The 26,486-nt window shown below is 46.6% G+C and overlaps 1 protein-coding gene across 4 annotated transcripts in view; it reads left to right on the plus strand.

Moving 5' to 3' along the window:
* Positions 1 to 26,486, plus strand: part of TTC7B (tetratricopeptide repeat domain 7B) — a 223,343-nt gene that overhangs the window by 56,946 nt on the left and 139,911 nt on the right. For all 4 annotated transcript variants that reach the window (XM_029950403.1, XM_029950404.1, XM_029950406.1 and 1 more), the window contains exon 5: positions 24,136 to 24,214. In XM_029950403.1, coding sequence (XP_029806263.1) covers positions 24,136 to 24,214 — 79 coding nt within the window. The remainder of the gene's footprint in view (positions 1 to 24,135; positions 24,215 to 26,486) is intronic.

The raw sequence follows: 26,486 nt of genomic DNA on the forward strand, positions 1-26,486 counted from the left end.
CTGAGCTCCAGACCTTAGATCCCAGAGATGCTTTTTGGTTCACCGAGGCTCTTACTTTGTCGTCATTGACCCTCACAGTGTTCGCTCTTTCCTGGGCACTGCCACCCCGTGAGGCTGGCGCTACAGGTCACCCCCATGTCCACACGGTGACCCGGCTGCCTGGATCTGCCTTCAGTCCTTCCACCCTGCGCCACTCAGGGAAAGGTCTGTCTGTGTGTGAGGATGCTGGGTCCTACCCTCCGACGGTGCGTGGGCTGCCGTCACCCTGCCCCTCTGGGGGGAACCGCTGGACCCAAGCACGAGGCGTTGCCAGGACACGGTTCCCCGCCTCTGCCGTTGGTTGGGGTCTCTCATTGCGCTTGTCTGCATGTCTCATCCAGAGTGTGTCAGACCATCCTTTTCTTCCTCTCTCCTCCTCTCCCCCGGCCCCTCCTGCAGCCTCTTTCCTCCTGGAGGGAGACAATGCCTGGGGCCTTCCCCGCGCCACACGGCCACGGCTGTTCCACATCTAGTTCTCTTGCCCTTTGGGCAGCTCAGGCTCTGCAGAGGCCGAGGTCAGAGAGCGTTCACCTTCAAGGGCCAGAACTCCTCCCCGCACAGGTTCTCTGATGGCCTTGCCCAGGCTGGCACTCAGATGAGGGGCAGCAAAGGTGTTGGAGCCAGAGGCCTTGGACTTGGCACCAGTCCTTCTCCTCAGTTTCTCTGTCTGTAAAATGGGTGTGATTCCACCTATGTCACAGGGCTGAGGTAACACACAAGTAAGAAAATGCACATGGAAGTGCATTGTGAGACCTCAAGCAAGCAGCAGGTGCTCGGTTGTCATTTCCGGTGATGATGGTGCCCAGCCCACTCTCCAGCAGGAAGTGGGACCAAGTTGAAGTGGGATTTTGTGAAGCAGCCATCACTTCTTTCACTGCGGGGGCTCACACCATGCATTTTTCAGGGAAGGGCATTTATTTAGGACTGCTGGTTTATTTAGGAGAGCTCTGCTCTGGATGTGTGTCACTGAGCTTGGATGGCACTAGTGACCGATGGCCTTGTTGGTGCTTCAGGGAAAGGAGCTGGGGTCACTGGTCTGACGTGGTAGCAATGGGTGTTCCCTGGGCAGCATGGGGGGCGGGGGGCTCAGCCTGGCGCTCCCCTCAGCCTTCTTTTTTTTTCCGAAAGATTTTTAATTTTATTTTTAAGCAAATAACAAAAATACTTAAACAATTTTTAAGTAAATAAAAAAGCCCAACACGGGGCTCAAACTCACAACCCCAAGATCTAGAGTCGCACGCTCTTCCGACTGAGCCAACCAGGCACCCCTCCCCTCAGCCTTCCAAGGAGAAGAGAAATGAGGCTCCTCGCTTGAGGCCTCGTGGCCAGAATTTCCAGGAAGCCTGGCTTTGGGGCTGCAGTTATTGAGTCCATGCTGTTTTAGGAATATTTGATCATCTTTGGTAAACAGAGGGTAGCAGAGGACATTTCAAGTGGCTTTGCTTCTTGTCAGCCATGTCAGGTGCACTGGCTGAGCAAATGGATCGCGGTGTGTGTTTTCTCTGGCTCTGAATTGCTTTCACTTCAGGGAGGGTGGGGATAAATTAAAAGAAGACAAATACCAGCGACACCTGGGAGGCGTGCCCGTGGCTTGTGCTCTTTGCCAGAGTGCCTCCTGGAGTTGTCCCTGGGAGACCCTGACTCAGAGAAGGTGGGAAGGCAGGCCGTCGGTCAGACTCCGAGCTCCCCACCGGGGAGTAAAGTGGTGGAGAGGGCCTCTCTGGAGTTTTGTTTTTACAGGCCATCAAATAGACCACTAATCACCACTGTGCATTGGCTTTAAAAATTCCTAGACTTCCCCAATGATTTTGATACCCTTTGTAACTGTTCAGCTCTGCTCAATGTGGCCCAGAATTAGGGACAGAGACGACTGCCGTGTTCCACGGGCTGCGGGGTAGGGTGCTTCCTGTGTTGATGGCCCCCATATAGCAGCCGCCGGCAGACAGGCTCCTAGGGCCCACGTGATCCTGGGGAGGGGGCCGGCCAGGAAGGCAGGGGGGCCGTGCTCCATGCACCGGCTCCCCAGGCGCTGAAGCAGCTTGGCCTTCACCTTTGCATTCTAGCTAGCATTCCAGCTGTCTTCCTCCTGCTGTGGTCAGAAGTGTTCTCTTCTTAAACCCCACTCGACTTTTTGTATCAGAAGTCAAAAGCAGCAAACGTGGGAGAATTCAGACACATCTCCAGGAAGCTATGTACCAACTTCTGGTCCATGACGATCTTCCAGGGATTCAGAGATTAGAAGGAAGGGGGCCTGCGCCCTAGGAGATACTAGGAGAAAAACAATGGTTAAGACGTAAACCTAAGTAACCTTAAAGGTCGTGATATTGTTGTACCAGAAGCAAACAAGGAAGGAGGACTCCTGATCGCTTTGACTGAAGTGAGCTCCAGTCTCCAGGCCCATTTATTCATGCCCTCAGGAAGGTCACGTGTTCATGTAATGAGCATTGTTGCATACCTGTGAGGTACCGGACCCCGTCCGAGGTAGGCGCTGGTGAAAAGCAGGGGCAGAGTCCCTGCCCTCCCACAGCTTACAGTCCCATGCGGTGCCAGGCAAGGTCTAGGTTTGCCCCAAAAGCAAATTAAGAAAGCGGCCCTGTTGGGACAGTTGCACAATTTGTAAAGGGAGGTAAAGCTGTGGGGACGTGCACTTGAAATGCTGTCAATGCCAGTCGACTGGGGAGAGCCAGGGCTACCTCCCAAATAGCTGGGAGAAGTATGGAGTTGGAACTCTAGTCCGTACTGTATACATTCTGCAGGGTGCGGGGAGCCCCATCTGGCTGGAGTGAGGGTTTGCGTAGAGATCTGTGGATTTGAACTTAAACCTCTCAGCATAACGCCTGGCACGCTGTAGATCTGGCCAGTCACCTGACAAGCATTTGTTGAGTTCTGCTGTGTGTCAAGTGCTGTGCTTGGTACTTCCTTGGCGAACATAAGAGTCGCAGTCCAGGCTTTCAGGGAGGATGCAGTCGGCGGAGGGAGACAGATAACAGTAAACCAGTGTTCCAGAATCTGAAGGGGTTCTGGGTGGCTGCCGCCGCTGCAAGGGGAGAGTCAGAGACTCGGTCTGGAGGGCTTTCGGTCAGCCTAGCTCAGCTCGCTGCCCTGAGCACGTCACACGAGTCATTTCACCACTAAGGAAAATTCCTGTAATAGTTGAACGGATGGTGGGGTATAGAATCTGGAAATCCTAGAGACTTGTCAGAGCACATTTGTTTCATTCACTGCCCTTTACAGATGAGGAATCTGAGAGCCACAGCAACCATGCTCAGTATCATTTAATAAATGTGTATCGAGAACCTTACTGGGTCACTTACTGGCGCCAAACGCTGATCTGAGAGAACAGGTGGGACCCAGTCAGGGCCCCTGTGAGTTGACGTGTTGGTTGGGAAAACAGTCAGTAGATAAGGCAGCGGGATTTTACTCGGAGCCACATACCCGGTTGGTGGCAGAGCTGGGACTTGGAGCTCCCCCTGACACCACCGGACACCACAGACCGTATGGACCGTGCCCAGGTGGTACCTTGTTCTTGACAGTGGAGCACTGGGTAGCATGGCTTGAAGGAATACGTCACCCTTAGAAAGCAAAGACTTAAAAACTGCTCCAGATCTAATTATTTATGTAACAAAGCATGTCAGCCAAATCTTCTCTGTTTTGTTTACATGTAGCTGAGGTCTGGCTAATCCCTTAAGGCCATCAGAACTCTAGTATGGAAACAAAGGAATCTTTGTCGATTTTAATTACAAAACTCCAAAGCCACTTTCAGTGATGAATTATGGGGAAAAGGCAATTGCTTTCAGTGTGCTCACGATGGATGTTAGAGCCCTGTGTTGTCCGAATGCTTTAAGAGGACAGCAAAGGAGGCCTGCCCTTGGCTTTCGTAGAAGAAGAGGGTAGGTCATTTTAGGCTTCCAAAGTGCTCAGGCGGAGGGCTCAAGCGGGAGGGACCAGTGAACCAACTGGCCAGTGAATTGTATCTCATAAAGGCCGCTCCGCACATGGTTTTGACCAGCTGTCCACTGCCTCCTTCAAGCCACCATTTAGAATTGGAATTCCCTGAAAGATGAACTAATAGATGAGTTTATTTCAGTTCTTCACAATAGATTTGTCTCTGTGGTGATTTTCTGGGACAGGAGCAGAGGGAGCGATTGTTTATTCATTCACTTATTTATTCGTCCATCAAATATTCATGGGCTAGGAGCTAAGGTTAACACAGCAGATGATCCCTATGGACTTTCTAGTTCAGCAGGAAAATAAAAATCACCAGCGAGTTAAACCTTCAGAAATAGGAAGAAGACAGCGCTTATTTTTTAAGAATTTACCCTTTCACTTGGCAAGTTTTCCTAGGAGATAGTTGTTCAATACAGTGTCTAATAATCAAAGTTAACAATTTTTTAAATATTCCCAATACCTCTGATATTGGAGATTGATCCCCCGGGAATTACTGTTAGCAACGGCAGTATTTGCAGATCAATTCTCGGGTCACGTTCTGGAGGGGAGCAGTGTAAACCCACACGCACCGTGGGAACAAACAGTGTGGTGTGAGGGCTACTGCCCACCTCTGTTTGGTTTCAGATGATATGTTGTGTCAGTCACTTGTTCTGCCAGCATTTATTCAGCCCCTGCTGTGTGCCAGACACTCGTCAGGTGCTGAGGATAAAATGGTGAGCAGCCAGACGTGCTCCTTGCTCTCGGAGAGAAGTTCGATCATTATATTCTTGGATGTACAGTCCGGACAGAGATAGTGCTCTGAAGGGAAGGTACCCATTTCTATGGGAGTCCATTTTAAAATGAAACTGACCTAGATTTGGTGGCTAGGGGAGGTTTCCCTGAGGGAGTGCCTGAGCCGAAGCCTGAGAAGATAAATCCGTGCGTGGCAGCTAACTGGCAAAGCCAAGGAGCAGCGGGGAGGGACGCTTTTTGTCTAGACCTGTAGGGATCTGTAGAAGCATCTTGCCCAACTGACCCATCCTTTTTTTCGGTCTTATTTTCTCCTTAACATTTAACCAGCATCAAATACACTACAAACAGTGCTCACCAGGTCTTCTTAGGTTCAGTTAAACACTCTGACTCACAGGACTTTCACAGGCCACAGTTGACACCCATCTAAATAGAAAGATCTAGAACAGGGTCATAAATCGCCAGCAGGGCAATGTCACGGGTTTCTCCTCTATGTGAATCATGCTCTCGGCAGTCCATATGGCCACCCAGGAGCTGTCGTATTTGCCCCTCCCCCATCAAGTGGTAGAGAATGAGCCTCACAATTAGTAGGCTTGGGATCTGTCCCAAGTATTTCGGTGTCCCCAAGGGAGGTGCTCAGTTCTAAGTCCTCACATTTGAGGAAGCCCAAGTTACAATATCCGCATCAGATGTATGTGGTTCCTTCCAGTCCAGATGCAAGTTATCAATCGGGGGTCATTTTTATCATAAGCAATGTTGCCTCGTAATGTAATTGACATTTTATCTTTATTAGGTTTCCTGGGAAACAGAACTGGAAAGTTAACCTCAGGTCACATTCTCAAGCGGATGAGGAAGGGAATTTGTTAACCCTTTGCTCACATTGCATTTTTTTTTTCTTATCTAGTTTGTCTGTCTTCCATCACTAGAATATACGTTCCACTTGGGCAGCGGTTTCTGTTGAGTGTGGGGAGGCGTCTGTACTTTGAGCAATGTCAGGTACTGAGCTGTACGTGAATGCACCAGTGAGTAAGTGAGTTTCTCATTTTCCTCCGAGATAGCTGTGGTTCACAGATGCCTGATGGGTGCTTACTTTAATATTAGGTAATGTAGCATATTTATTGAAAGCTAAGTGGAACTTACTACGCAGTTACTGCCTCTCGGCGGTAAAGAGGGAGACATGCTATGCTCATCTCTGTCTTTCTGCATATGATGGCCTCTGTTAAAGGAGGGTGGAGGGGGCTGGATGTCAAATAACTTCCTTGACCTCAGTAAGAAATAATGCATTTTTCTGGGTAAAGCTGAGGGACCTCTGCTTTCCGCCCTGGCTCTGAGATTGGCAGATATCTACAGTAATGTGTAATGGCGGCTTAATTATAAGACAGCTCTCAAGCAGGCCCTGGCCTAGCTTAGTGCTCCAAGCTTCTGGAATTTTGATGACTTTAGGCCTCCTCACTTAAGCCAAGCGCCTTTCACATCTGGACGGGAGTCCAGAGTTCCCACAGCAGGGATGAGAATAACTGTCTTGGGTGATTTCGTTGTTGAGGAAGTTTGCTCCCAGGGCTTCCCGGACCCACATTTTTAAAGTAGGGATCTCCTTGAGTTGAAACTTTTTTTTTTAATGTTTTATTTATTTTTGAAACAGAGAGAGACAGAGCATGAGTGGGAAAAGGAAGAGAGAGAGGGAAACACAGAATCAGAAGCAGGCTCCAGGCTCTGAGCTGTCAGCACAGAGCCTGACGCGGGGCTTGAACCCACAAACGTGAGATCATGACCTGAGCTGAAGATGGAGGCTTAACCGACTGAGCCCCCCAGGCACCTCTTGAGTTGAAATGTCATGGGGCAAAGTTGGACTCAGAAGCGTGTCAGCGTGTTTTAAGGGTGGGCTTTGTACGCAGCCCCCCCCAAGGACATACTGTTGAAATGACACATGTGTGTTGGGAAAGAGGAATTTGCATCCTGCCTGGTCAAGAAGGAAGCCAAATTTCACCCTCTCTGAGCCTGTCGACTGCAGGGAGCTTTTCTGGTAGTTTAGTGATATTCGTGCCGCAGAGCAAATGCAGATGGGTTTGCCCTGGAAGGAGCTGGATGGGAAGCGGGGTGGGGGGGGAGAGAGGCAGGCAGCACCCCTGTTCTGGCTCTTGGCCAGAGCAAACAATTAACCTGCTGTTTTCTTTCCCTGGTTAGGTGTCAAATGCATTAATATTTTACACGAGAAAAGGGTCAGAGGGGTGGGGTCCCCAGCTCTTTCAAGGGATACTTCCTACCTATTTCTTTTTAAATCATTGTGTTTCTCTCCATTCTTTTTTCCCCAGAGGTATTTTTAGTCAAGTCTTAGAGCAGCAGAGAGGGATTGAGCTAAAGCCCAGAAAATGACAGAGGCATCTTTGCAGGATTTCTGACTCTTCTTAGGAACTGCTAGAATCTTCTATTGAAAACGAGGGCAGTTTATACGTTTTCTTCCATATCTCCCTTTATATTTGTATGGCAATTGTCTGCCACAGATCTGTACACCAACAAGGAAATCTGTAATATAATTGTCTTTTCTTGTAGCAAGAGAAAGATTTTTATTTATTTATTTTTTGTTTATTTTTGAGAGAGAGAGAGAGAGAGAGAGAGAGAGAAGGACAGACAATATGAGCAGGGGAGGGACAGACAGAGAGGGAAACACAGAATGTGAAGCAGGGACACTGAGCTGTCAGCACAGAGCCCGGCACAGGACTTGAACCCACGCACCACGCGATCATGACCTGAGTCAAAGTCAGATGCTTAACCACCTGAGCCACCCAGGCACCCCTGTTATAGTATAATATTTTAAAAATTAATGAATTATTTCTTTTCAACTGCCATTTGGTTTTTCCACTTTCCTCTCTATTTTAGGTTTGAATTTTTCCTGTTTATTCGCCAGTGAGTTTGATGGTAATTCTTATGGCCTGGCACAGACGCATGGTGCCTTCCTTCTGCTGGCTCTTCCTCCCCATCCTCTCTCGGCTGCCAGGTGCTTGGATGAAGGGCGTGGTGGCTGGCTCTCCTTTGCATCTCCCTGGCAAATTAGCCTCAGAAGCAACAATCTATGCCTGTTGGAAATAAGCAGCTAAAATATCAGGAGAATCAGATGCTGTGTTTCTTCTGAAGAAAGCCCCAGAAAAACTCATTAGCCAGACTTGGTAAAACCTCTGAATTACAGATTTTTTTAAGATGCAATTATATTGCTTTCAAGTACATTCTGAGCTAGTTTTAAGGAAAAAACTATCGCCGACTCAATCCCATCAATGTTTATATAGAGCCTGCTGGGCGCCCGTCACTAGACTCTGGGAGAGAAGATGGATAAAAACTGTTCTCCGAGCTCATGCGGAGAGACACGGATGCCAACGAATCATCCTAACACCTGGTGAAAAGCACAGTCATAAGGGGATGGGTTGAAGAAAAGAAGGGGGAGGAAGGAAGAGGCAGCCACCTGCTTAGGTGAGCTCATCCAGTTTCGTAGAAGAATTGACATTTGAACTTGGTCTTTGAAGGAGGGACACTGGTATCTTAGGGATGACTTGGGGGGACAGGGTTGTTAGTCACAGGTGATTGCTAGATCTATCAGGCCAGATACATTTCATCTCCATTTCGTTAGAGGCAGCGTTGCCTAGTGGTTCAAGAGCACTGACTCTGGATTTTATAGACATTCCCTAGCACTGTGACCTTGGCAAGTTACTTGACCTTTGTGTTTCAGTTTCCCTATTTGTAAATTGGGGATAATAATAGTACCAACCCATAGTGTTGTTAAGCAGATTGAGTGAGTTAGTAACGATAGTGTGCTTGAAAGTGGCCGGCACATAGTAAGCACCATGCCAAGGTTTGGCCAACTCTAAAGGGTGAGGGATTTGTCAGCTCTCTAGAGGGAAAGGTACTGACTGGCAGCTGAGAAATCTGGGAAGGTGACGACAACAGGGGCAGCATGGTGTTTGGGTCTTCTCACATGCCCACGTATGACACAGTAGGAGCTCCTGGGGGGCGCAGTTGGTTGAGTGTGTGACTTCAGCTCAGGTCATGATCTCACGGTTTGTGAGTTCGAGCCCTTTGTTGGGCTCTGTGCTGACTGCTCAGAGCCTGGCGTTTGCTTCGGCACTCCCTCTCTGCTCCTCCCCAACTTGTGCTCCGTCTTTCTCTCTTAAAAATAAATAAACATTAAAGAAATTTTTTAAAAAAGACACAGTAACCAGGTAGCAAACCCAAAACAATATTTATAACAGAACTAGATGACAGGATATACTCGTGAGCGCCAAAGTGCAAGCTGTGTGACAACGTCCAGCAGCTATGAACTTGCATGCTAGTTAGATTTGTGTGGGAGAAGGCAGAAGGGAGCGACAGAGCATGCGAGGGACCTGAGAACAAGAGACCCTAAAATAGGCAACGAGGGTTTGCTGAACAGCTTGGCAGGCCAGTGGGGTTAGGGGCTAAAAACGAGAGGGTGTTGCCGAGTAAGGTCTAAGGGCCTGGAGCAGTCTGGCCCCTCAGAAGACTTGAAAATGGACCCCTGGCTCTTTGCCAGGACTGGGCCCCACAATGAAGGGAAGGTGCAGAGAGTAGAACGGAAATTGACCAAGAAGTGACACAAGAGACAAAAGAATGAAAAGATAAGCGTCGGGGGTGGGGGAAATACCCAAGAGTTATCATAAAGCAAACGGCTCTATTTTTAAAAAGCAGCTTTATTTGGGTTTAATATATACATCAAAAACTCACCTGTGGCAAATATGCAGTTTGTTTTTAATAGATTTTAACAGTGAACGGCCATTGGCACATGTCACCTTTAGAACATTTCCATCCCCCTAAAAACCTCTTCATGCTTATTTGTCTATTTCTGTTCCCCCCCTCAGCCCCAGGAAACCACTGATCTGTTCTCTGGCTCTATAGATTTGCCTTTTCTAAACATTTCACATAAAAGCAATCAGAATATGTGGTCCTTTTTGTCTTGCCTCTTTCACTTAGCCTAGTTTTTATGAGCACCCACATTGAAGCAAGTCTCAGTAGGTCATTGCTTTCTATTGCTAATTAGTTATTCCATCGCTTGGCTGTGCAATCTTTTGTGTATTTGTTTACCAATTGATGGGCGTTTGTATTTTCTGCACGCGTCAGCTATTATGAATAAAGCTGCTATGAGTGTTCATATACAAATCGTTCTGTAGACATGTTTTCATTTCCCTTGGATAGATTCATGGGAGTGGGATTGATGGGTCGTATGATCAGTTTGTGTTTAACTTTTTAAGAAACTGCCAAGCTGTTTTCCAAAGTGATTGTGCTGCTTCACATCCCTGCCAGCAATACAGGAGTGTCCAGCTTCTTTTCATTCTCTTTGACACTTAGTATTGTCAGTTTTCAAATTAAAGCCAGCCTAGTGGGTTTGCAGTGGTATCTCCTGCTGATTTTAACGTGCATTTCCCTAATGATTCATGAGGTTCAGCAGTTTTCCCGTGACGCTTAGCTGTCCTTGTATCTTCCATGATGAAATATCTATTCAGATCTTTTGCCCTGTTTTCTATTGTGTTGTCTTATTATCAAGTTGTAAGAATGATTTATATATTCTTGAGCCTAGCCTTTTATCATGTGTATACTTTGCAAATATTTTCTGCCTGTCTGTGGCTTGTATTAACTTTTTTAATGCGGTCATTGAAAGAGGAACAGTTGATTTTGATGAAGTCCAGTCTTTCTTTTTATGGATCATCCTTTTGGTATTGTATCTAAGAAAATTTTTCCTACTCTAAAACTATGAAGATTTTCTCCTGTGTTTTATTGCAGAAATTTTATAGTTTTAGCTTTTACATGTAGGTCTCTAATCTGCTTTGAGTTCATATTTGTGTATGGTGTGAGGTAAGGGTCTAAGTAAAAATTTTTGATATCTAGACATACATTATCCAACCATTACTTGTTAAAAAGTCTCTTTTCCCACTAAATTCCATTGACACTTTCGTAAAACATTAGTTAACAACATAAATCTAAAGATTTATTTCTGGAATGTCTATTTTGTTTCATTGATTTATATATCTCTCCTTAAGCCAAGACCACACTGTCTTGAATATGTAGCTTCATGGCAAGTTTTGACATTAGATGGTGTGAGTTCTCTAACTTTGTTCTTTTTCAAAGTTATTTTGGTTATTCTCAGTCCTTAACATTTCCATATAAATTTTAGAATCGGCTTGTCAATTTCTACAAAGAAAGCCTGCCAGGATTTTGATAAGGTTGGCAGTGAATCTCTAGATCAATCGAGGAGAATTGCCATATAAGTAATAGTGAATCTTCCAATCCAGTATCGCTCCATTTATGTAGATTTTCTTTGATTTCTCTCGAAATTATTTTGTAGTTTTTATAGTGCAAGTTTTGCATTTATTGTTAAGTTTGTTCCTAATTATTTTGTTCATTTTCATGCTATTGTGAATGGAATTCTTTTCTTTCATTTTTAATTTTTTTAATGTTTATTTATTTTTGAGAGAGACAGAGTGTGAGTGGGGGAGGAGCAGAGAGAAAGAGACACACACACACACATACACACACACACAATCTGAAGCAGGCTCCAGACCCCAAGCTGTCAGCACAGAGCCCGACGTGGGGCTCAAACTCACGAACTGTGAGATCATGACCTGAGCCAAAGTCAGATGTTCAACCGAGCGACCCAGGAGCCCTGAGGAATTATTTTCTTAATTTCACTTTCAGATTATTCTTTGTTATCGTATAGATAGACTGTTGATTTTGTATTTCAGTATTGTATCTTGCGATGTCATCAAACTTATTAATTCGTTGTGGTAAATTTTTTAATAGATTCTTTAGAATTTTTATGTACAGGATCACATCATCAGTGAATAAAACCAGTTTTACTTCCTCCTTTTCAAACTGTATGCCTTTTATTTCCATTTATTGCCTTGTTGCATTGTCAAGAACTTCCAACGCAAAGCTGAGGAGAAGTTATAAGAGCAGACATCTTCATCTTATTCCGGCCTGATCTTAAGACATAAGCATTCTGTCTTTCATCATAACGTAAGATGTTAGCTGTAGGTTCTTGTCTCTGGTAATGATTCTTCACTTACAGACTGTCTTACCTGATATCAGTGTAACCGTCCTAGCTGTCTTGTAGTTACTGTTTACATAGTGTATCTTTTTTTATCCTTTTATTTTCGACCTGTTTGTGTCTTTGGAATAAAGTGCAGCTTGTATCTTTCCCTTGTAGGTGACATGTAGTTGGATCTTGCTTTTTTTATTCAGTATGAACATTATTGCCTTTGGATTCAATTCTCATTTAATGTAACTGTTGGTGTGATCAGATTTGTGTCTGCATGTTACTTTTTTTCTATTATGGCTGGCATCTGTTTTGATTCTTTGTTCCTCCCTCTCACCTTCTTTTGTGTTAGGCAAATACTTTTTCGTGTTACATCTTAATTCTTCTGTTGGTTTTTCATGAATTACAATGTATGTCTTAAATAATCACAGTCTACTTTGGGTTAATGCTGACTTAATTTTAGTAAAATATACAACTTGACTCTAATATAGCTTCATTTCCTCCCTTCTTTGTGCTATTAATGTCTCTATCGGTTTTAACACAACAGTGCAGAAAATAAGTATTCCTTTTATCAGCCTATTTTTATAGAAGTGTAAAACGATTTAAAAATGTATTTATATGATATTTTGTATTTACCCATATATTTACATTCCTAGTATTCTTAGTGATTTTTTCCTGTGGATTCAAATTACCCTCTTTTGTCATTTCCTTGTAGTCTAGAGGACTTCCTTTAAAATTTGTATTGGGCACATCTACTGGCTGTGAATTCCCTCACTTTTTATCCGGAATGTTGTTATTTGCCTTCATTTCTGGATGACAGTTTTACTGTATACAGAATTCTCGGTGATAGTTTCTTTTCTTTCAGCACCTAGAGTGTCCCTTCGACTCTCTCTGATGAGAACCTTATTGTTGATCCCCTGGATGTGATTAATTTGGTTGTTACTTTCAAGATTTTTTTGTCTTTCAGCAGGTTTATTAATTATATATTTATTTTCCTAAAGTACTTTTTCTCTCTCTTCTTTGGACTGGACAGTTTTTATTCAGTTGTCTTTAAACTCATGATTTTTCCACCATCTCAAAGGAGCTAAATTCCGTTTAGGGAATTTTTCATTGTTCTTATACTTTTTAATTCTAAACATCTTTATTTCGTTACTTTCTATAGTTTCTGTTTCGCTATTGAGATTCCCTATTTTTGAATCGTCATCATCTGATCTTAAAAAAAATCTATATACGGTTTTTGTTAATTCTTTGTGCTTATAATAGCTTCTTTGAAGTCTTTGCTAAATCCAACATGTGGGTCCATTTGGAGTGAATTTATATTGATTGCTCTTTTTTCTGACCATAGGTCATGCTTTTCCATTGCTTCCTGTGTCTCATAATAGAGTACAATCACGAATTTTAAAACGGAAGGAGAATGCTCATAGCACATGCAGAATATAAGTTTTTCATATTTCAGCAGTCATAACAATGGGGCATCATTAGTACTGCTACTCCAAGACACTTGCGTGTGACACGGAATAAAGCAAATGAGTACTCATAGAATATTCTATGGTCCATGAGAACGAGGTTTCTTGGTGTGGGGGAAAGGCAAAATAGATTTCAGATGGAAGAAATCAAGAACAAATTCTGTCAGCCCTGAATGGTTAAATTGGAAACGATTGAAATCATGAGGTATTATGTGTGTTTGCATATGTACATGTGTGTGGATGTGTGTATGTATACACATATATTCATGTGTGCATGAGAGAGAGGGAGGGAGGGAGGGAGGGAGGAAGGGAGAGAGTGAGAGAGGTCTGACTCAGCGACTGACCTGGTAGCAAGAACATCCCTAGTGCCCTGATTGTGATCTTGAATTATCATTTACCAATAAAAGAAACCTCATTCCAGTTCTGGAATAAGGTTCTAGAATAGGGTGAGTTTGGAATATCTTTACATACCAGATAGCAAGGAAACTCAGAAGATTTCTAGGATCATGTTAAAAGAATTCAGGCCAAAGATGGGACAATTTGAATTTCAAGAAGGATAAAAATTGCAAGAGACTCATCAAATATGTTTAAATTCATGAGTTCTAAATCTGTATCTAACAAAGTAAATAAGAATTGGGAAACTGAATATTAGATGAAAGGAAATACCTTCCTATAAGATTATTCCAGCTAATGAATGAAAATGCAATGAGAGAATTAGAATATCACCATTTTGTAACTCCCAGTGAATTGATATATCTAAGGGCTGCTAACACCAAAAAAAAAAAAGCCAGAAATGATGTGCCTTCTGATAGATGAGCACACCACTGGCAAAATCTTGAGCAAAGGGTTTGAATCTGAATAGGTCAAGTCTTGAAATCCAACTACCAAGTCAAGAAATCTCAAGAACAGAGAAAAGTATGGAACTGTGCAGCTTTCCTGCTAAGGAGAAACTCAATGGGTCAGACATTTCAGATCCTTAAACAGATAGATTCTAAGTAAAAGAGGAGGCCAAAAGGGCACTTACAGATTAAGGGATTTTAAAGACTCCTTTGAGTAAGGAGACAAGTGGATAGCTCTAAACTGGAGAGTAGGTACCTCTACTTGAATGACTAAGCCATAAGGAAATAGAATGAGACCATTGCTCTAAAAGTCAGGGTAGCTGTTACCCTGTGGGTAGCAGTGGAAGACAGAGCCTGTTAATTGGGATGGGGTGTTTGACAATGGTCTTTTTTTTTTTTTTTTAATTAGAGAGAGAGCACGTGCTTGCACAAGCAGGGGAGAGAGGCAAAGGGGGAGAGAGAGAGAGAGAGAAAGTCTTAAACAAGCTGCAGGCTCTTTGCAGAGCCTGATGCAGGACTCGAACCCACGACCTCTGGGATCGTGACCTGAGCCGAAATGAAGAGTGGATACTCAACCAGCTGAGTCACCCAGGCGCCCTGACAGTGGTCTTTTTTAAACCCGAGTGGTAGTCACAAGGGTGTTTGCCTTGCAGGCATTCCCCAGGAGATTTGTTTGTTTGACTTGGCCTTCTGCTCTATGTTTTATACACTAAGAAGGTTAGAAAGGAATGGGGGAGGGTGGGCAGTGAAAGGTGAGGTAGAACAATGCCCAGCGGAGATCCCTGCGCTGGGAAGCAGGAGGCCGCTCCCTGATGGAGCTGCGGGGCAGGCCGCTCCCTTTCTCTCTCAGGGACTCCGTCTCCCTCTCTGTCAGCTGACGATAATGAAGTCCTGCAGGCCTCACTAGGTTGGTGGGAGAACCATCTGGAATAATGGGTTGGGAGATGGCATGGAACCAGCTAGTGTTGCCTCAGAAGAAACGATGGTGGTGGCTCACGTTTACTAGGCGGTGACTGTTGCCTCGCAGTCCTCCCTGCAGCCCTGTGAGTAGCAGCTGTGCAGCCGGGTTGAGTCCTGTCAGCACACAAGGACCCAGTCTCTGTCCTGAAGGAGCCGAAAGTCTTAAAGGGGCTTTCCTGGTGAAGGAGTAAACTGTTTTTTATTTGCCTTGTCAATGCTTTGCTAATAAATTTCTGAATGGCTTCGAGGGGCTTGAAAATAGCATATTCCCCCAAGCAAACGAAATAGTCCCCTCCCAGACCACACGTGTCCTGTCCCGCTCATGTGCTTTAGCACAGCTTTTATTCTATAGATGGTCCAAAGGTACAGTTGAGTTCACATCTTGTGCGACTGGGTGTGAATTCTGACCGGGAAGGCAAAATAAACAAGTCGCTGTACGATGAAAGAATTTAATTTATAAGCTTGTCCCGACGACTGTGGACAGACCCATCTCTGTATTGTCACTGTTTTGTCAGCGTTAGTCTCTCTGACAGCGTCTTACTTTGGAGTTGTGTTTCTGCCCAGACCACCCAGCAGAAATGCTCTGAGGTCCCTTTGTTATCCACCCCCAGGGGAGGAGGGACCTCGGATCCCTTCCCTTAGAAACCGGTGCGTCCAGGTGGAGACTTGCTCTGGCCCTCGCTGCTCCCAACCTTTCTGGCTTCTCTTCCGCCTTTGTTTCTGCGTCGTGTGAAGCAGTCAGTTTTCCGTTTGTCCGCGGGCCTCCGCGCCACAGGGTCGTCTTCAGCTTTCCCACCAGTATCAGCTGGCGCTCTTCTGTCTGTGGGCCATGCGCTGTTACCTGATTTCCTGAGGCTCTGTTTCCTCCTGCCTACAACTACAGAAGGTGCTCAATCAATAACTACTTGTTGGTTGAGAAGAAAATTCTGACCTAGTATATATAATAGAAACCAGTTCTGACTTTGCACCGCTTTCTGCTAAACCCAAGACACACAAACATAGCAGCGGCAGCGTTTGGCTCTGGCCCAGTGCATGTTGACGTGTGCGGTGGGGAGCCAGATGGTGGCTGGTGGGAGGTAGTGGATGGCTGGGGAATGGGGGCTGTCACATGATTCTGAGCACCAGGCCAAGAGCCTGATAGGTGTCATCTTACTCGGGTATTTGGAGTGACGATAGTCCCATTTTCTAGACGAGGCACAGCAAGATAAAGCCAGTTGCCCACATTCTTACCCCCCTGCGGTGCGTGCCTAGCATCTGGTATTGTTTTCCCTTCGCTGTGTTTCCAGATGTCTCACATTCCAGTCTCCCTTCCTCCTCTTCTGCTCATGATCACTCTCAACCTTTGCCCTTTTCTTCTTTTCTGTCCTCAGCTTACTAGCCTCTCCCAGGCCCAAGCAAGTTATCTGGCATGACTCACCAGAATGTCTGAGGATCCCAAATGGCACCACACTGCCTCAAGCCGAGATATATGCTTTATTCCCCCAAGAAAAAGACCAGAGGCTCTCATTTGCCAATTTAATGGCGGAGCCCCGCCCCCAGAGCTGCCACCACCGCCTGGCCCCACCCACATCACCGCCCCCTGCTCTGGGCTCTTGAAGGCGTTTGGACCGTGACCCTGTACATTTAAAGGTCTTTTTCTTTCTTTATAACTGAGGCCCTTGGATTTTTTCTCACTTGTCATAGCTTTTGAAATATTGTCTACAGACGTTCTGGAAATGCAGTTCTGTTTTCTGCTAATTGAAATGGAAGTGAATATTGCCCTCTGATCCTTGTACTTAACTTCTAGCTCAAGTATTGTGGGACATTCGGAAGGACCGTCCTCCCCTTGATATCTACTCTGCCTTTTTCCTTCTCCAAGTCATAATCGGCTGGATGGACAGGAGGTCTGCGGTCCTTGTGAGAAGTTAGTGGCTCAGGCCCCTTTGAGTCTGGCCTGGTCCTTGTCAAATGATTCAGAGCAAGTTGGCCGAATTAACTGAGACAGAACAAGGATTCAATTCGCCTCCCTCAGCGCCTCTGCTTCTCAGTGTTGCATTTGCCCCTGACCCTCCCCTACAGCTTCGGTGGGGACTCCACAGTCCTCCCTGCGGCACCAGTGCACTTGGGCGATGTCACCATCATTTCCTGGGAGAGGGGTCACCAAGCCCCGGAGAAGGAGTTTCTGTTACCCTCCCCGACTGACGGGTTGTCGTCCTTTGTCTGGGAGAGCGTGTCAGTAAATAGACAAAGCAAATGAGCCTTCAGTTGACTGGGAAGTAGATTCCAGCAGTCCAAAAGTGTTTAGAGCAATGACAGAGTTTTGAGGAAATGGTAGTAGTCACGGTGACCATTTAAAAGCACTTGGCGTATGTATTAACTCATTTACTTCCTGGAACCAATCATTGAGCGGGGAGGGTGTGTGTGTGTGTGTGTGTACATTTGTTATCCCCATTTTACGGACGAGGAAGCTGAGGCACAGGCACTTGCCCAAGGTCAACAATGAGTGAGTGTGAAGCTGGGGCTTGAGCCCATCCTGCATGGCTCTAGGACCCGTGTTCTATTTGGTTTCTAGGTGTGAGGATATGAAGGGCCGGCCGCACGCGTTAGGTAAGTTCTGGCTTGTTTGGTTCAGGCAGCTTTAGACTGAGGAACCCTGCTCTGTGTTGGATACCGTTGGGATTCGGGGTGAAGGTGAGCGTGGTCACACCACAGCTCACGAGGGTGCATGTGGCTGGCCAGCTTGTGATTGCACCCTGTGCCCCTTTCCTGGTGCCCAGTAGGCACTCAGTAGATGTTGTCCGAATGAGGATCGATAGCCTTGGACCCATTCCCCAAAGATGGAGAGGAAGAACGTGGGAGGAAGCAAGCCTTTCCTTACCCCGTGTTTCCTCAGAGACCCGGGGTCTGGGCTAGTGTCAGGGAAGAGCTTGTTGGGAGAAGGGCACTGTTCTTGTGCCCGAGTCCAGCTTGCGTGTGCGGGCCTCTAGCATGCCACGCGGGAAGTGTGCATGCCCCTGTCCCGGCTCCGAGACAGCCCTGCCTGCTGCCCTGGACTTGTCCCCCTGCCTGGTACCCAGAGCGTCCAGTGTGCTGCCCGCTGCCTGGCTGGCTGACCAGCACGCTGGACTAACTCCACTTTTGTCACAGGGAAGCCTCCGTCGCTGAGGTAGTCAGAAAAAATGTTGTTAAGCCTCGTACAACTCTCATTAGGTTTGCAGTGAGACTTCCGGAAGCTTCGCCTGCTTGATCACGTCCCAGCATGGAGGGCTGTCACCCCTCCGCCGCTATATCTAGGCTGCAGCTGGCCTGCTCCGTTGATCAGAGTCCTTTGCTAACGAGGCCAAGGTTGTGGGTTTGATCCCTGGCCTCTGACTGCAGCAGGCCATCTGTCTTCACAAATGCATGTCATTGGATCTGAGGCGAAGAGCGTGTACGGAGGGAGAAACTGGAGTCCATTCCGGGGGGAAAACAACAGCTCCCTGACAGCCAGCCAGAAGTGCCCTTTCGGACTGTGAAGGATGCTTTTTCTTCTCCCACTTTCCGGATCTGGATATCTGGTTTTGATTTCAGACTTTTCCAAAGAGAGGATACTCAGGTTGTATAAACGAAGAGGAAGCACTTCTCAAGCCTGAGAAATTGACCTAGAGAATTCTGGTTTATTTCCATCCTTCTGGGGCTGTGTTGACAATGTCCAGCCTACCGGTGGGGTCTGCTTCAGTTGTCTCGGTTGTGAGCAAGGAGATGGGAAGGGATTTCAGAATATGAGATGGTGTTCACTCTTTCTTTTGAGGGCACACGGCTTGCTAAGTGTCGCTGGGTGCCTGGTTGGCTCTGTGTGGCAGCTGGGACAAAGAGGGTGTTTGCTTCCGAGGTGATCACCCTTTGGTTGGCAGACGGACATGAATACATATGAAAACCAGTGTGTTGGGTGCTGTCTAGGCTCAAAACACACACAAGCTTGTTGGGAGCACCCAGGAAGCAGTGCCTGTGTTTTCCTAGGGAAGCTCGGCAAGGCTTCCAAGGGTGGCCTCTGACCCAGGTCTTGAAAGATGACTAACAGTTCCTAGAACCCTTGAGACAGAGAGGAACATGTGTAAAGGCACGTGAGCAGGAAAGCTTCCCTGAAATCTCGGGAAGGTTTTTAAAAATCTTCAAAATCCTTCTTATCCATGCAGCTCTCTAGAAGCTGTCAGGCCAGGCATGTCTCATCATGTCCCTTGCGACAGGCAGGTGTGTCACTGCTCCCCCAGGCACCCATGCTGCAATGCCACCGAGGGCATCTGTGACATATTCTGTTTAAGAGAGTGTGTCGCTGTGCTATCTGCCAGTCCAGCGCAGCAAGAAAGAAGGGGACAAGGAACAGGCAGAAAATGTATTCCCTTGTGATCTTGGTTTATTTGCCTCAGAGTAGCTCTGAAATTCATTCAACAGGTACTTAATTTTTTTAATGTTTATTTATTCTTGAGAGAGAGAGAGAGAGAGAGAGAGCGCTCACAAGCAGGGGGAGAAGCAGAGAGAGAGGGAGACACAGAATCTGAAGCAGGCTCCAGGCTCTGAACTGTCAGCACAGGGCCCGACGTGGGCTCAAACTGACAAACTGTGAGATCATGACCTGAGCCAAAGTCGGAACTTAACTGACTGAGCCACCCAGGCACCCCTCACTCAACAAGTATTTATTGAGCACTTGCTGTATGCCAGGCTCTATTTGAGGGGCTGGGGATATGTCAATGAACAGAACACAGATCTTGGTCCTCAAGATGCTTACGTTCTTGTAGGGGGTGTGAAGCCCTCTGAGCTCCCTGAGGTGGGATTGTGTCCCTTGCTCACCAGTGTATCCTCAGGAACGATCCTGGAACCTGAAGGTGATAGCACTCAGTGACTGTTGAAATGACCTACTGCTGATGAGCCTCAGAGACACTAGTTGGTAAGAAAAGACCTAGGAAAAACCAAATGACTTTTTAGCTCTGAGACATCTACTGGGTTGGCTTGTCCTGTAATTGAGCTTTGGTTACAAATTTCATAACCACAGAGGAGAAAAACTATAGAACTTACTCTATAGGGAGCATTTTTTCCTTATTATCCAGGGGTTTGACAAACAGCATACACAGGATTTCATTCACCCCAGGACTTTGGATTTGCCTAACAGTGATAGTTGATCGTTGAATTTAAGTGCGTTGGTGGCCTGGGCCAGACTCTGCAGTCAGAAATTAATTTGGAAGGACAAGTTAAGGGGAAGAATTGCCTCTTCACCCTGGTCCCAAGAAACGAAAGGAGAAATAGTAACCAAAAAAAGGGTATTGAGCTTGCGGTTGAAGTGGTCTGAATGCATCACGAGGTGTCACGGTCTCAACATCCCCGAGTTTCTCCCAGCCCCGGTTTTCCATTTTGATTCTGACTTTGGAGCTCTGGCTTCCTTCCCAGTGCATGTCTTCCTTGGGTTGGTGGCACAGAGGCACAGGTGGCCGTGTTAAAGAGCTCTGAGGGCAGCTCAGAGTCGTGGAACAGACGTTGGACTTGTACGTGAGAGTGTAAATGTCAGAGACCAGCCTTCAGACTGCTGCTGCAGGGCCCACGGGGTCCAGAGGGAGGCCAAGCGCTGGCCAGGCCGGGCCGCCTCCCTCGGGGTCCTCAGGAAGTCATGCTTTTGTCCTAAGGGCCAGCAGACAAGACCTAGGGGGAGCGAGGAGGATGATGAAACCAGATGGAGAAAGGAGGAGGGAACAAGAAGTACATGTAGGTCACCAGGAGTGGACGGCATCCCTGGGAAAAGTGGGCGGGCTTTCCCGTCAAGACAGAGCAGTAGGCTGCCTGGGTCTGAGCACGAGCCAGGCGGGGGGACTGGCCCCAGCTCTCCCTGCAGGGGTGGGGACCCATAGGGATGTTGGCAAGTGAAGGCAAGGTTGTGCCTGCTCCTCACACTGGACAACCAGCCGGGGCTCAAGGGACGCGCAGGCCCCTCCTCCTTGGTGGGAGCTGGGCTGTTGAGGGCACGTGGAAGGAGGCGCACCCCACATAGGCAGCCCACCCCACAAGATGCAGGAGGTGAGCCCCGAGTTCTGACAGCTTGCCAACGTGCCTGCTGCTCACAGGCTCGCAGCCTGGCAGGGACATCCATTTTGAGACCAGTTTGCTGTAATCAAGTCTGACATCACTGTGTTCTCTCAGTCAAGGGTGTTGAAATGGAATCAGCGACCTAACATGAAGGGTCCGTGGAAGCCCTCCAACCCAGAGAACATCCTTGGCTCCCTTGTCTTCATTTGGGAGTGGATTTTTTAGGCAACAATTCAATCTAGATATTTCATGATCTCAACATCTGAAGAATAAACTTGTAATTTAGAGACACGAAAGCAATCCTGTGGCTTTTATTTCCCTCAAAATGGAGTATTTTATAGCGTTAAGAATATGATTCTTCTAAGTCAGTTTCCTCTTTCTGTTCCTTTCTATCATGATCATCCATCTAGCTTACAAAAAATTTTTTTCTGCTGTCATGGCAACAGTGGAAATGATTGGTTGAATAAAATTATGTGCCTAAAAAAATATGAATGGTATAGGAGTTGCTGAGAAGGAGATGTTTCTGGTTCTGGGGAACTTTCTTCCTTTTCTGCTATTTAAAATCTGTCACCTCCAGCCCTTTCTTCCTGCCGTCAGCCTGGTCTGTGGCTGGACACCCCCACACCTGGATGGTGCCATATTTGCTTCAGGGGTCACTGCAGATCCTTTGTTTACAAGCAGGACCTCCCAGAGCTTGAGGAACAATTCAGTTCTAAAAAGCTCCCACCAGAAACACTGTGGAAACAGTTGCGAAAAGCTGTTTTGCTTCAGAGGCAGCCTGGGTACCTTGGGAACAAGCCCCCGGAGGCTGAGCGGCCCCTCCGGGCCACACCTCTGAGGCCTGGACACTTCCTCCAGCCGTCCAGCAGGGGGCCTCGGTCCTGCACGGCAGAGCCACCTGGCTCTCAGCTGCCTTTCTCTAGCTATCCTTTCTCTTTTAAGGCCGCTGAGGCAGTCCCCTCCAGAAGGCTGCCCCTGGGCCAACACATTTTCTTTCCGGATTGTGAGCCCCTTCCTAGCAGCAGAAGCTCATTAGCTGTGATCACTGGATCGGGTAAAATTTGTGTTATGTGTATATGAGGTGATTTGCATATAAATGATACCACACATAGACCTGGGCTCTTGTATCTGTACCTTGTTCTTTCTTCTAGAGCCACACTTCACTTTCAGAGCTGAGCTGACCTTCCTTCTGCCCAGAAAGGTGATAGCGCCTAGGAGAAGGCTTCCAGCTCGTTCTCTCACTGGTTTGTGAACCTGAGCAAACCATTTCGCTTCTGTGTCATAATGGACTAGGTTGCACTGGATCATGTCTAGCTAGAAAATTCTGCATGTCTGTAACTGGATAAGTATCTCCTTCTGCCAGGAGGGCGCAGGAGACATTCTGAATGACCAGTTCCTATCTCACAACCTTCCCTGGCTCATCAGATTCGGATCTTGATACTACTTTCAGGCTTGATTTCCACCCTGGAAAAACAGCCCTTCGAACCTGGGTCCCCACCTGTGTTCCCTCAGCCTCACCCTTCCTACAGTTCAGACTGCTGTTACTTTTGCGCATAGTAGGAGCTTGGTCTGTGATTCTGGAACAAAATTAGATCACTGTGCCCACACCCGTCCCTTTTTTAGCTATAGCTATTTCCTCCCCCCTCCCTGTTACCTAAGAGAGCTGAGCTTCAGTCCAAAGCAAATGTACTTTGTTGCCTGTGAACACGGATCCCATAAAAACAAACGAAGGCGAAAGCAGCGGAGATTCTATGTCCTGGGGCCCATTACCCAATTTTTAGTCATGCCTGTTAGATTTCCTTTAGCGCTGCTACGAGTCCTGGGCACACACTTCTCTTTTTATGTCGCCATAAAGCTTCTGATCTGATATCATCTGATATGTGTGGGTGAGAGGAATCCGGGAGTATTTATGTACTGACGCCAGTAAACTATTATCTTAAAGTTCCGGGGCTGTACTCGTGAACGAGCGTCCTGGGATGTCACGTAGGGAGAAGATACAAATGAATGGCCCTCGCGAATGCTTGTAACCTACAGAAACCCCGCATTCAGTCTGAGTAAATACCTCTGCATGGTTTAAAATGTCACCCAAGAAGAGAGCCCAATACCTAGAGCATCTGCCCCAGCCCGCAGAGGCTGGCTGACAGGTTTGCACTGGCTGACCCGTTCTGTGGCTTTTTGGAAAGACGAGATGTGTCCTAATGAGCAAGTTATAAATATCACAGAGTTATGTCATAGGTGGTGGCAGTGCTCAATGTAAATGGGAAGTGTTCCCAGCTGAGCAGGGCGGGTGCGGCTTTCAGGGAGGACAGCGACAGGGGCCTGGACATCTGCACCAGGATGTCACTAAACAGTGACTTGTTCATTAGTGAAATGTGTCTCCAAATGTGTCCCAGCGAGGCGTGGGGCAGGGGGGTGAGATGCGTTCTGAGCAGTCAGGTGGCTCCGGGTCCCAGTCCTCATGCGTTCCTCTCCAAAGTGGCCTTTGACCATTTGCTTTTTCTCGTTCATGCAGGGCTGGGAGGAGGAGGGTCGTTTTGATGGCTTTTGGGGGCAGTAATTTATGTCCTCAAAGGCAGAGTGGGTGGAACCCCAAGTTTTCATACCTGTGCCCTTTGTCTTCCTGCCCATGAAAATTGCGAGTCTAATAGGAGCCGCAGTGCATTCAGTGCTGATATTGCTTCCTGTACCCTTTTGCCACCTGCCTTTTAAGTGAAAAGATAGATTTCAGCACCGATCAGTAGAGCAGGAGAACTGCGGAGCCACTGTAAGGTTGAAGGGAGACTCTTGCAAGATGTTGCACGTTTTCTTCCTCCTTCCCTCCCTCCCTCCCTTCCTTCCTTCTAAACCTTAGAACTGACCTTCAGATTTTTTTTTTCTTGAGACCATCTGACCGTGGAAGCACAAAAGACCACCAATCCTAGGCCAAATTTTTCAGAGTTGAACAAAGATAGATGGCCATGTGCAGAATAATTGTTTGCTGAAAATCTTGCCAACAGCTTCTATGTAGACAAAATGCATTGAAATATGTGTATAAAATATTTAATATTAATGCGTGCCAGATGGAAACCCTGTCAATTCTGTGTGCACACAGGAACTTGACAAGAGGAGTCGGGAGATTTAGAGAGATCCTCAGAGCGGTAGAAACAAGAACAACTCAAAACCTGCGAATGGTGAGTGTGGTGGATAATTCGAGGCCATTAGGGCAGTTCAGGTATTCTCGCTCCTGGCCTCCCTCCCCCTACCCCTGCCTCCCCCTGCCTCCCCCTCCGCCCCTTTCCCCCTCTGCCACAGATCCATGAGCTTTACTGAGATCTAATTTCCACACCATACATTTGACCTGCTTAAAGTCAGTGGATTGTAGTATACTTGTAAGTCTGCTCAGCCATCACTACTGTTTAATTCCAGAACATTCTCATCCCCAAAGAGAAACCCCACACCTATCAGTAGTCAATCCCCATGTTCCCCCCTTTCTCCCCGCCTCCGGCAACCACTAATTTATTTTTGGCTTTTATGGATCTGCCCTGTTTTGGACACTTCATGTAAGTGGGATAATGTGTACCATGTGGTCTTTTTATGACTGGCCTCCTTAGCACACTGCTTTTCAGGTTTCACCCATGGTGTAGCATGGATCAGGACTTCACTCCTTTTTGTGACCGAATACAATCCCACTGCACAGATATAATACATGTCATGTATCAGTTCACCAGATAGATCTTTGAATTGTTTCCACGAGTTGGCTGCTATGAATAATACGTCAGTGGACATTCTCATGCAAGTGTTTAGGTGGAAATATTCATTCTTGTACCTAGGAGCGGAATTGCTGGATCCTACGGTAGCCCTACATTTCGTCGGTTGTTTATTTAATTTACATCCAAGTTAGTTAGCGGATAGAGCAATAATGATTTCAGGAGTAGATTCCAGTGGTTCATCCCCTACATACAACATCCAGTGCTCACCCCAAGTGTCTTCCTTCATGCCCCAGGCCCATTTAGCCCATCCCCCAACCCACACACCCCCTTCAGCAACCCTCAGTTTGTTCTCTATATTTAAGAGCCTCTTATGTTTTGTCCCCCTCCCTGTTTTTATATTATTTTTGCTTCCTTTCCCTCTATTCATCTGTTTTGTATCTTAAATTCCACATATGAGTGAAGGCATATGGCATTTGTCTTTCTCTGACCCATTTCGCTTAGCGTAGTACACTCTAGTTTTACCTGCATTGTTGCAAATGGCCAAATTTCATTCTTTTTGATTTGCCGAGTAATATGGTGACTCTGCGTTTAACATTTGGAGGAACTGCCGGATGATTCTCCAGCGGCTGCACCACTGTGTCTTCCCACCAGCAGTTACCCCATGTACATCCCTGACGGCACTTGTCACCATCTGCCTTTTTAGTCGTCGCCATCCCAGGACATGGGAAGTGCTGTGTCACTGTGGTTTTAATTTACACCTTTCTGATGTTGAGCATCTTTCTTTGTGCTTACCGGTAGTGCTAGCTCTTGAAACCTGAGAAATGCGTCCCGGAAGTCAGGAGGAACGTAAGCCCTTCCAGATGCCAGTGTAGCGAAGGGGTCGGTTGTCGGCTAATGATTTCATACCAGAACCCAGCCAGAGCAAAAGCGGGTTTGATCCTGAAGAGTACCTAGTTGTTCGACCAGTTATATTGACTCTAAAACTCAGAGGAGAAATATGAAAGAGAGTTACATAAACTGAACCTGCTGATTGGCTCTCTTGTTGACTCAAGTTCTCCCTCTTCCTTTTACTCCTTAAACTTCCCCAGCTGGGGGGTTATTAATGGTACCTCCATGGCCTGCCCTGGAGAGCCACAGCCAAGGGGTGTCTGGGTGGAGGCCTGGAGCTTACCTGAAGCTAAGCGAGTATCACGTATCACGCAGGATTCCACCTTCTTTTGTCTTGTCACTGTGCCACTGTCCTCCTCCCCACATCATGGCCCCTTTTCATGCTGTGGTAGAGTTTTTGGTTGAGCAAGGCTAAGAGACTCCTGTTCTGGGAAGCAAGGCTGAATCTTGTTCGTTTTGGTGTCTTCAGGGTTTAGGATGCACACCAGTCATGGGAACCAGGTGACTAAGCCATAGGCTTTCCTAGAATTAGTGGGCCCCCCCCACCCCCCACCAAGACTTCACTTGGTCTATGAGAGGTATTTATATATCGATGTGATTTTTAGGTGCCTTAAGAAGTTCCAGCTAGACATTTTGCTTTGTAGAGTTCTTTAAGAAAAAAAAGAATACCCTGAAAAAGTATAGCTAAAAATTGTTGCCAAATGTCTTTTTTTGCAGATTGACCTCCTCCCAACATCTCATAAAACTTCTTGCCTGGTCAGCACAAACAGGCTCTTTTAAGATCTGGAAGCACAATTAAAGTAGCTGATTACATTGGCAGGGTTCTTATAATTGTTTAAAGAGCCGATTAAAAATCTAGTCTTTC

Source organism: Suricata suricatta, chromosome 9, assembly GCF_006229205.1.
Source record: "Suricata suricatta isolate VVHF042 chromosome 9, meerkat_22Aug2017_6uvM2_HiC, whole genome shotgun sequence".
Lineage (NCBI taxonomy): Eukaryota > Metazoa > Chordata > Mammalia > Carnivora > Herpestidae > Suricata > Suricata suricatta.